Source organism: Mercenaria mercenaria, chromosome 1 (assembly GCF_021730395.1).
Source record: "Mercenaria mercenaria strain notata chromosome 1, MADL_Memer_1, whole genome shotgun sequence".
Classification (NCBI taxonomy): domain Eukaryota; kingdom Metazoa; phylum Mollusca; class Bivalvia; order Venerida; family Veneridae; genus Mercenaria; species Mercenaria mercenaria.
In genome coordinates, this window is record NC_069361.1 from 44,857,042 (window position 1) to 44,869,198 (window position 12,157).

At 37.9% G+C, this 12,157-nt stretch overlaps 1 protein-coding gene across 5 annotated transcripts in view; it reads right to left on the minus strand.

The window, feature by feature from the left end:
- Window positions 1-12,157, minus strand: part of LOC123540295 (myosin-VIIa-like) — a 203,365-nt gene that overhangs the window by 22,077 nt on the left and 169,131 nt on the right. For 4 of the 5 annotated variants that reach the window (XM_045325202.2, XM_045325211.2, XM_045325189.2 and 1 more), the window contains 6 exons: window positions 8,481-8,612; window positions 7,418-7,576; window positions 7,137-7,207; window positions 5,930-6,119; window positions 5,196-5,378; window positions 3,286-3,690 (listed from right to left, as the gene is read on the minus strand). In XM_045325202.2, coding sequence (XP_045181137.2) covers window positions 3,286-3,690; window positions 5,196-5,378; window positions 5,930-6,119; window positions 7,137-7,207; window positions 7,418-7,576; window positions 8,481-8,612 — 1,140 coding nt within the window. Of the gene's footprint in view, window positions 1-1,132; window positions 1,145-3,285; window positions 3,691-5,195; window positions 5,379-5,929; window positions 6,120-7,136; window positions 7,208-7,417; window positions 7,577-8,480; window positions 8,613-12,157 lie in introns of all 5 variants that reach the window. The other variant, XM_045325193.2, reaches the window with a different exon arrangement.

The following is a 12,157-nucleotide window of genomic DNA, read 5'->3' on the forward strand; positions in this document are numbered from 1 at the left end:
TTAGAGGTATAGCATTGGGTCCTTTCTTGTGACCTTGACCTTGGAGGTACAGACCTGAATCATGGGCCGGACACTTCTCATCATGCCAAACATTTGTGTAAAGGTTCATTAGAATCATTATATCGTTTAAATATAATTACTGAGAAACAAAGTCTTTAGGACGGACTAACAAATTGACTTAAAGTGGACTATATCACTCCCTTCTGTGGGCATAAAAAAACATAAGCCGCACCATGAGAAAACCAACATAGTGTATTTGCCACCAGCATGGATCCAGACCAGCCTGCATATCCACGCAGTTACGTCAGGATCCATATTGTTCGCTAATGGTTTCTCTAATTGCAATAGGCTTTGAAAGTGAACAGCATGGATCCTGACCAGACTGCGTGGATGCGCAGGCTGGTCTGGATCCATGCTGGTCACAAATGCACTATGTTGGTTTTCTCATGGTGCGGCTCATAAAAGACTGAATATGGCCATGCACACAAAGCAGTCTGTGGAATCAATAATGATTATTTGATAAAAGATAGATTGTTTATGTCATAATTTCAAACAATAAAGAGTTTCTGAAACATCACAGTAATCATGCAAGTGTACAGACAGACTGACTGGAAATCATAAACATGTTCACTTGAATTTTCATACTGTCTGCATTTATGACCCTCGTGGGAGCATCAAAATTTATAAATAACAGACAAACCAAAAAAGCCTGAATTGTTCTTTTTATCTCAAAGCTGGGATCATTTAATACTTTACTTTTAAAAATTACAGACTGAAGTCAATGCTAAGTTTTTTTTTTTTTGTTTTTGGTGGGGGGGGGGGGGGGGGGGGGGGGGGGGGGAGGGGGAGGTTATTATAAGGTCTCTTAAGAATTTCAATAAGATTAAATTAAGCTATTAATCTCTTTCTTTATATTATAAATATGATTTCACTGCATGAAATTGCAACCAAAAGCTCAAAACAGGATTTCAAAATTTCTTGAGAATTTATATTACAAAAACCAATGAGAAATTGTATTTAATTTTCAGTCTGTTAATTCAAGTGAACATCCTGAAGAAGTCCATATTCAAATGCTGTGACAAAAAGTAACAAAGATTATCTAAATGAACTAGAGAACTTTTCTTTGTCTCACCTTCTTCACTTGCTATGAAATGAACATGATATGATAGCAATGAGATAAAACATGATATGATAGTAATGAGATATAACATGATATGACAGTAATGAGATATAACATGATATGATAGTAATGAGATAAAACATGATATGACAGCAATGAGATATAACATGATATGATAGTAATGAGATATAACATGATATGACAGTAATGAGATATAACATAATATGATAGCAATGAAAATATAACATGATATGATAGCAATGAAATATAACATGATATGATAGCAATGAAATATAACATGATATAATAGTAATGATATGATATGACATGATAGCAATGATATATAACATGACAGAAATGAGATAAAACATGATTACATAAATGTAACATTACATGATAGCAACAGTATCTTGTACAGCACGATAGGTCAGCAACGAGATAATACATGTTATCATTAAATCTATATTTACAGTCATTTCCATTGGTCTGAACACAGCATGTGGTAAGTGATAAAAGGTCATACTGACTTAAAAGCAGAGCAATAAACTAACACTGACCTTCAGCATGAGCATCATAACATTGTGATGTCATAAAATGTGACATAGTACATGTACCCAATTTTAGACCATGACACATGCAAAAGACAACAACTGCTGCAAATGTTGCAACCCTTTCCACAAGTAACCATCTGCTTGTTGGATTTAAGGTAGTTCTGCACGTTTGATAAACCGGAAGTGATGGCGTAACGTCATTTATCCATAAAACATAGAATAAAGCCTGGATTCGGCGTACGGAAATGAAAATCAGTTAATGAATTAAAGGCAACCTGTGAATAAATTTATCAATTTGTAACAGTCTCTATCTTTCTAAAGTAAAAATATGATATTAAAACATCTGACACGTTAAATAATTCAAAATAATGTCTTAAAATTAGCTTCAAATAGGCAGTTCACTTTAATCATGGCCAAATATCTCAGAAATAAGCACACGGACCTATACATTTTATTTCACTGTATTACAGGCCTTATGTTCATTTACGATTGTAAGAAGTTTCATTAAAATCTACATTGTGGAATTTTTTCTATTTGCGAAAATGTTATGAAAGTTGCTATTTTCCCATAGACTCCCATTATGAAAAATTGCGTGAGGTCCAAATTTTTCAAATCAGTCTGGCAAAAAATCAAGCAAACGACCCTATCCTTTTTATTTGCAGAATTTTCTAGGTATATTCTGAAGTTTTGAAAAATCAGAGTTTAATCAAATTCTACATTGTAGAAAAAATTTCGATCCAAACGTGCAGAATTACCTTAATGATAAAACAATTGTTGCCTATAAGGTTTCGTCAATATCAGGATTTCTAAACCTAGGACAAGACTTAGTGATGTCGAAGGCAATAATTGTATAATATAATACCAAAAAATACAATGTGATATGACATTTGTGAGAAACAACATGATATGAGAGAAATGGGATAAGATATGATATCAAATAATAAATAACATGACATGACATCAATGAAAAATAAAGTGATATAATAGTAATGAGATATCTGATGATACAATAAGATACAACATGATATAGCAGTTGCCAGATTTGACATGATGTATTAGAAATGAGATATAAAAGAACTATAACATGATACGATAACAATGAGATATAACAGCTATGTGATATGGTATGAACTATAACAATGAGATATAATATAACTTGAAAACAAAATAGTTTAACATGATTATAATAAATGCCATTTGATGTTACAACATAATAACACACATAACAATATGATGTATCATTAAGTCAAAACATGATGAACAAAATGTATGAAAATTAGGCTCTGAATTAAAGTAAGAAACTAGTTTGAGCTTACAAAACATGAACCAATAGGAAAACAAAAACAATTGGTTATTGATTGATTTAAATTACATCAAATTTCAATGAGCTCTGGTAATTTGATAAAACAAATACTCTAAATGATATAAAGATGGTATGATATGATGGTTCAACTGTATAAAATCAAGGAAAACAAAGCAGGTCACATTACATCTAAATCACAACACCCATGAAAAAATACCAAACTTGAAAAAAGGTAAGAAAGCTTTACTAACACTCTTTTTGTCCTTAAGAAAAAAGGAAAAATGTTTTGAAAATAAAATTAAGAACATTACCTTCTTCACTCCTTCATAGTCCGGTTTGAGCCAGTTTGCGTGAGCAGGTGAGTAACTCGATATCAAATTTCCCAGATCTTCTTTGTGATTGGTCTCGAACATAAAACAGCGCTGCGGGCAATCTACTGCCATTCCATTCTTTAATTCCATTGTTACATAATTATCATTCGGATCCAATGCAATGGATTCAATTTCTGTATATTTGAAGTCATGGAGGACTAGTTTATCTTTGGCACGTACGAATTTGACACCGTCCATGTTTATCGCAAGCAGGGCATCGTGGGCATGCTGCCATAGTCCTTTATGTACGATGGGGAATAACGTACATCCATACAGTGAAAACTGTTTAACACAGGTCAGATACCACACCTTGGCTTCCAACTCAGTCTTGCCTGTACCATATTGCTGAAAAAATACATAAATAGTAAACATTCTTACATATTGCGGGGGTTGGGGGGGGCGACAATTCTGTGTAATATCAAAACTGTTATTAAATATTTGATATGCTGAAGCTGAATGCAGTTGAAATTAAAAACAAGAGCTGTCTCCGTAGGATGACACATGCCCCCGATGGCACTTTGAATGAATAGTTATGGCCGATGTTAGAGTTTAGGACCTTTGACCTACGGAGCTGGGTCTTGCACGCGACACATCGTCTTACTGTGTCACACATTCATGCATAGTTATTTTAAAATCCATGCATGAATGACAAAGATATGGACCGGACATGCCCATCAATGCACTATCATGAAAAATTATCTTTAACGTCTAAGTGTGACCTTGACCTTTGAGCTACGGACCTGGGTCTTGCGTGTGACATGTCGTCTTACTGTGGTACACATTCATGCCAAGTTATTTGAAAATCCATCCATCGATGACAAAGATATGGACCGGACACGCCCATCAATGCACTATCCTTTAACATCTAAGTGTGACCTTGACCTTTGAGCTACGAACCTGGGTCTTGCGCATGACACATCGTCTTACTGTGGTACACATTTATGCCAAGTTATTTGAAAATCCATCCATCGATGACAAAGATATGGACCGGACACGCCCATCAATGCACTCTCCTTTAACGTCTAAGTGTGACCTTGACCTTTGAGCTACGGACCTGGGTCTTGCGCACTGCACGTCGTCTTACTGTGGTACACATTCATGCCAAGTTATTTGAAAATCCATCCATCGATGACAAAGATATGGCCCGGACACGCCCATCAATGCACTATCCTTTAACGTCTAAGTGTGACCTTGACCTTTGAGCTACGGACCTGGGTCTTGCGCACTGCACGTCGTCTTACTGTGGCACACATTCATGCCAAATTATTTGAAAATCTATCCATCGATGACAAAGATATGGACCGGACACGAAAATTGCGGACAGACCGACAGACCGACAGACTGACAGACCGACAGACAGACAGACGGTTCAAAAACTATATGCCTCCCTTCGGGGGCATAAAGATCTTGTTACACCTATTCAAATTTATAAATACATGAACATTATATATAAATACATTTTTAGAAAAAGTACATCATTTTATAAATATGTTTTAGTCTTTTTTAGTTCTTTTCTACTGTTTTCCTGTTAACAAAACATAATTTTCTCTGCTCTTTTAAGGTTTAATAATTGAACTCCAATATGAGAAAACAAAAAAATCCTAGTACTAAGTGTATAACTACATTACACCCCCAGCTTTCAATGTAAAAAAAGAAACCTTAAAATAAAAACACAAACATTTTTATCAAACTTTCAGGTGTCTTTTTCCTGTTTTTTTTTAACACTACATGACATATATTGTGTAGAAACGACTTAAAATTGAGCTCAACAGATACATTTTGAAAAACTTGGTCTTAGCCTTACAGACTTTATAATCATTTCTGGAAAACTAAGTATAGTCAGTACAAACCTTGTGGGCCTGAGCAACTTGTTGACTCCAGTCGAGGCCTTGATAATTGAGGATCCTCTTGCACAGATACTGTCCAACCTCCTTGTACCTCTGACCTTTACCCTCCTCGTAATCTCCTAGTATAACCTGAGCCTGAAGACCTGCCAACTGTAGAGCCACCTTGTCCGATACCGAGAATTCATCCTGAAATATAATAATCTCTTTTAAGAAATATATCTCAACAAAGAAAAGAATCTTCTGTCCAAAGTCATGAAACAGAGTTTAGAGAACAGTCTAAAAATGCAAACTTGCCATTGGTCAATTGAAAATTTGCACACATAAACCACCAATCAGAGGCTGAAGGTTTTAGAATGGTTCCATCAATTTCAGATTTATAACCTTATGACTGGGTTACCAATATCTTTCTATGAACAGCACCTGTACAGCATACACAGCAGACAAGACTGGAATTTGTTTGCAAAGGGGACGTTACTCCTGAGAACTTTTGTATTGGAGGTATTTGTTCGCTGATGTTAACAGAATGGGTACTGGAACAATAACTTTTCAAGAAAATATTTTGCTTCATTTTTTGGTATGAATTAATTGTTCTTTTCAAATACAACTAGAGCAAAATTACTGATGATGGATTTTTCAAAAGTAGACAAAATTCTTCTCAAGTATCTGACAACTTTCCAACATGAAGCCGCGGTGGAGCATAAACAGTCTCCACTATCTTAATTTGTTTATTTACTTACCTTAACAACTTTATTTACAGCCTCGGCATACAGTAGGTGATACTCTACTGGATCATTTGGAATGTCATGAACGTGTTTGTACACGCGTTTTCGGAACACAAGTCGTGCATCGCTGCCACCTAGTGCCAGTTTTGGTCCTTTCTTTGATACTGTCTCATACTTGCTGGGTTGTGAAGACTGCCTCTCACACCTGAAATGTCAAAGATGAGAACAAATTTAACAGCTGATCTTGAATACTCTTGTAAAATTTGTTAAGACTGCTTCCTTGATATCTTATAAGGTTCAAATATTATAAAACTTGAGCTTGTAAACCAGTCTAAAAATGCAACTCTCCCATTCGTCAGTTTTAAATTTAAGGCTTAGACATAACCAATCAGATGCTGCCATTTTCAGACTGGTCTCCAATTTCAGTTTTTATAAACTTGGGTCTAGTATGGCTACATTGAGACTATTGTAGTTAAACTTGTCTGCCTTAAAAGTTTGGAACTGATCTAATGACCTCTGGGAAACGACTCTGAATCCCAATCCCTACAACACTTTTACCACCCTTAAATGAACAAAGATTTATCAATAACACAAACATTTTGCTTGTCTTTCAAAAGGTGGATTTCAATCTTTTACTTTTTCACCTTTGATCAAAGATGAATCGTAAAATCTGTTTTTTCCGACATAATATCAATTCTGCAGAGAGCTAATTAACAAAAAAAAAAAACTTTACAAAAAAGCCCTTTATAAGACCTGATTCATTAAAAATGCATTTATTTTATTGAGAGATGCAAATGTCATGTTTACTAAATCTCTCTTGATTACCACTAAAACACTCAAGAGTGACATTTAGATTGAAGTCAATATAAAAGTGAATGGACTGCTCTATACAGTTACGTGTAGTAATTAAAATGCTTTTCTGTCATTCCCAAAAGAATTTTACAAACTTTGGATTATCCTAGGTCTGTTGTTTCTGAGATTTATAACTTCAAAACTCTGAGTTTTATTAATTTCTATTTGATTATGAAACAGACTGGTTGTGTTTGAAGTACACCTGTAGCCTCTATACATTTACCAATGTATTTCATAGCCACATCAGGACCTTCAATCTCTTTGATTAATTCCTTAACAAAATCAACTATTTTGGAAAATATGAAATTCAACCAGAATGGCCAATTTCGAAGTGTAAAAATGCATCTGCCAATGTTGTATATAAACTTACATTTCCCAGTGAGCAAGGACGTCTGCTACATATTCATATGCTCTTATATACCTCTCGTACTCTGTAGTAACCTAAAACCAGTGAGAATTTGTAAATAAATTATTGAACAGAACAGAACAGACACAGTTATTGAGCGTCATGATATGGTTTCATCTTGTGGCTATATCTAATACATGTAATTAAAAACAGACCCGACACTTCCGATCCTAAAATTCTTCTTCAAAAGTTCAGCTTGTGCTATCAAATACATTTTTGCCATCTGACAGAAAGTGTGTGAATACCTCGTATATTGACCATCCTTCCACGGACTGCAGACCAATCTTCTTGGCCACCTTACTGAGCACGTCCTGTGTGGTGTCACACGGCATTATACTCACGGCCTTCGTCTTCCCATCCATAAAGTGTACCTTACATATCAGTGGACTCAGATTTCTCATACTCTGAAAATATCACAACAGTGAAAAATTATTAAACTGTACTGGTATAATCATTCTACTTTTAACTTCAATGAAATTGGAAACATTCTGCTGTTACCTTTAGTGCAATCAGTGGTAATATTTAGCTTTCATATTTTCCGAAGAACAAAATACTATGAAACCATTTCATGGGCATAAAATTTCTTGGTTTGCAAGAAAAAAAAAGCAATTTCGTGGGGTCATAAATTTGTGGATTTCGATTCTTGGTTAAGAAATACCATATAATCTTCGGCAACTGTGCTGCTGACTTGTTGACAAGTGTAAGGAAACGTGATTTCCATCCGATCAAAGATGCATTGCTATGGTAATAAGCCTACCAAACTTCTCAATTAACAGGTGTTAAGTGTCAATTATATTTTATCATCTGCTAAAAAACTTCTTGTTGGATGAAATTAAATGTGCGTAAAACACTGTCTTTATGAATTTAAAGATGTGAAAAATGTCGGCCCCTCGTCCGTGATGATGAGCGTCTATTAAGCGTTTAGTTTGCAGCATGGTAGTTAGTACAACTATAGGTAAATTAATTTATAGTGGTCGGGCCTCAGAAATCCCCAAAATTAATCCCCACGAATAATAATGATTTCACAGTATAAATGTGTACTATTGATAATCCTATTTAATTCAAATAACAACAAAAATAGGTTATTAAGCAACAAAGTATCACATAGGTCATTTAGTAACAAAGTATCACATAGGTCATTTAGTAACAAAGTATCACATAAGTCATTTAGTAACAAAGTATCACATAGGTTATTGAGTAACAAAGTATCACAGAGGTAACTGAGTAACAAAGAATCACATAAAATATCATATGATTAACTGACCTATCAAGAAGATCACTGATACAAAAGATAAATGGTTAACTCACCATAATTTCAGCAAATGAAGGTGGATATTTCCTTGCCATGGCACGAGGCACTGTCACCTGTTTGACAACATGTTGAGCATATTTACCAATCACAGGATGAGACCTGTGTTGCTTTGCATAGCATACCAAATACTGAAAATAAATACCAAACACTGGAAATAAATACCAAATACTGAAAATAAATACCAAATACTGGAAATAAATACCAAATACTGGAAATAATCAACAAATAATGGAAATAAATACCACAATATAATACTGGAAATAAATTCTAAATATTGGAAATAATTACGAAATTCTTTAAAAGGATACCAATTACTGGAAAAAAAAACAACGAAATATTGGAAATAACTTCCAGATATTGGAAATTAACAAAATTAATATGTAGTGAGCGGATGTTTTGGAACAGTTCCGGATCACGGGTTCCGGCATAAAAACACTGGCCCAAGAGGGTTGTGGGATCGCCATCTTCGTTCGTATGGCAGCCATATTTGTTGTCATTCCGAAGCGACAGCCAAAGCCGTTGTATTATATAGCTAAAAGCAGCCATCCATCCTTTTGGTGAGTCCTTTAAATTTCCTAGGTAGTTTTAGCATATCTTGGTGGGTTCAACAATGGTGGCAGCGCCTTATTCGAACCAATAAGACCGCTGATAATAAATCGCTACCCGACCGTGGGAAAAAGGTCTATCTTTTAATTCACCAAGATAGGACTGCGTTTGCCACCCTAATTCATTTTGGGGGAGAGGAAAAAGGGAATATACGTTGATTTTTGGGTTGCTACTTGTTTAGGCAGTGAAAAAAACGTGTTTAACTCATAACGCATCACTGCGCATGTCTGTCGGCCATTCTGGAAACAAACCATTTCCGTGAAGCCGGTGTTGGGGTAAAATTCTCAACTGGTTTTGCTAAAATATTTTGACCGATATTTTAGAGTTTCTTAAGGAGAGTGTGACCAAATTAAAGTTGCACTAGACTGGAATCGAGTGTACCTGTAAGTAAAGAACCAAAACCTAGTTCTTTCCTTAGTGCACTGCCATTTTGACACAAAACCTGTCATGGCAACTGGTGGATCTGATTCTACAAAGGTGCCAGCTGTCCAGATAAACTATGCTGGTGAAGCTGAACTTCAGCAGATACCTGGTGTTGGTAAGAGGTTGGCCAAGGCCATTTTAGCTGTTAGGCGGAGTAGTGGTAATGTTAGTCCCGAAACTCTTGATGTTCTGTCCCGACGGGAGTTTTCTGATGATGAACTCCTTCAAATCGACTTTACCCCCAACGTGAAGCTGGAGAGTTCAAGCTCGGAGAGTTCCAGTGATGAAGCTACGGAAGTTGGGCCAAAACCGCCCACTTCTGCATGGAAAGAGGCAGTATTGGCTGCAGCGAGAAAAACAAGCATGCTTAAACAAGCAAAGGTAAGGCAAAAGTTATCTTTTCAGGAACCTGTGGTGATGCCGCTAAAACCAGTGGCAGATATCAAAAGCGAGCCAGACTACACTAGTAGTCCTGCTGTGGGGGAGACCCAAAACCTGGTCTTCACCCCAGTGCAGCCAGCAGTTACAGGTAGTATTTTGCAGAGTGTTCCAGTTTCAGGTATGCAGTCATTAAATCTTACTGACATTACCCAGATGCCAACACTAGTTCCAAGGCCGACTTGTGGTGCTCATACCAGGGTTAAGGAGTTTGTAGCTTCCCTACCCAGAAACTTGACATTTGATGGAAAGGGAAACTGGAACGCATTTAAGTTGCAGCTACAGCGGTATGTTAGGACTTTCGAGTGGTCAAAACAAGAAGCACTTGATTGTCTGGTGTGGAGTCTGAGGGGTAAGGCCCTAGACTATTATGAAATTGTGTCTGATGAGGACCAGACACTTTCATATGAGTTGTTGTTGAAGAAATTTGATGCCAGATTTGGAGAACAAGAAATTCCAGCTATTGCTCAAACTAGATTGCAGCAAGCCACACAGCAGGTAGATGAAAGTTTGGATGACTGGGCAGATAGGGTGCTTACTTTAGCAGCCCGGGCCTTCAAGAAGTTACCGTCTGAGTATTGCACTGAGCAATCAGTTAATCGCTTTCTGCAGGGAATGCTGGATCGTGAGGCAGGTCATCATGTGTGCATGCAAAACCCATGCACAGTGCAAAACGCAATCCAGTTGGTCCGTAAATTTCAGCAGGTCCACCTGGCGATGTATGGCATAGGCAAGCCTGAACGACGCAGGAGGGTGGATGATATGGATGAGCACCCCTGTGCTGTACATCAAGTAACTGAATCTGACCCACCCGCGGCAGATTTTCAGGAGGCTCTTGAGCAAATGGAGTCTCGACTGGAAAGGAAGCTTGGTCAACCACAGACGGTTAATCAAGTGTCAGCTGAAACACCCAGCCGGCGAGGGGATGATTTCTGGGAGGCTCTTAGAGAATTAGAGAGTCGGATTGAGCAAAGGATTGACCAGAAATTATGCGGTAACTGGTAAAAAAGCCTTCCAGTGGACTGATGAGCAGTCAACAGTGTTTAAAGCACTAAAGGATGCTTTAAAACATAACCTCCAGGGTTGTCATTGCCTAATGTTAATGACAATTATGTATCAAATACAGATGCATCTGATTGGGCGATTCGTTTGGAACTCTTTTAGGTGCTACAAGGGGTTGAAAAGGTGATAGTCTATGGTTCAAGTATTACCTGTAGACAAACCTTTCAAAGTCCGTATCGACAATTCGAGCTTGAGATGGTTGATGAGGTTTAATGGCCGCATGGGGCAGTTGGGGAGATGATTGGAGGAACTGTCTCAATATGGTGCTGGAGCACCGGTTAGGTCGTTACCACACTATTGCAGATGCACTGTCCAGAGGGCCGGTGTGGTGGGCAGTGTAGGGCACTGGTGGTTGGGGTGCGACTGGTGAACTTGCCCTGTGGCGGTAGTCGGTATTGCAAGAAGACCAGTGAGAGCTGGGTCTTGTTCCTCACCGATATAGACGATGAGGTGTTGTTGGGGTCCAAGCCAGTGGGTGAAGGCATGGAGTGGTTTGGCCAACCTAGTGTCTTTCAGGGTTTGGGGTCCCACACACAATGGCGCTTCGTCCATGGGAGTGAAATTGAATCTTCAGCGGGCTGTCTCAGTGAGAAGTCGGTGCGGGCGGTAAAAGGTTACTTCACATTAGAATGTGAGGAACAGGAAATCCTTTGGAGTCAGGTGTGTTTAGGGTGTGAGATATGTGAACAACCTAATCTGGACTAGAGTGTGCAGTGGACATAACTGATGTTAGGAGCTGGAAAGCAGTAGTGGTCTTTATCCCATGGAATGCTGAAAGGGATTTTCAGCAGATGCAGCCAGTGTGAATATGGTCACAAGGTGAGGGCCAGGGAAAAGGGTCCAGTTCCAGTTCAGTCGACAAAAGGTGGAGCTCCTGACTCCAGGGATCAGCACGGCCAGACGTGCCATGTAGCTCCAAAACCAGAGTTACCTGGCCGTCAGGTAAACCAAAAGAAGCCTGTCCCAAAACAGAGTAAACAGGCGGACCAGGCAGCTGCAAAACCTCAGCTACCTGGTCATCCGGTAAATCAAGATAAACCTGTCCAGAACCTGAACAGGGCTCCATTCCACCAAAACAGACAATACCTTAAGTAGATGGTAACTGTGGGACCTCGGGGAATCAACCTAGTAGCTTGGGGTTCTC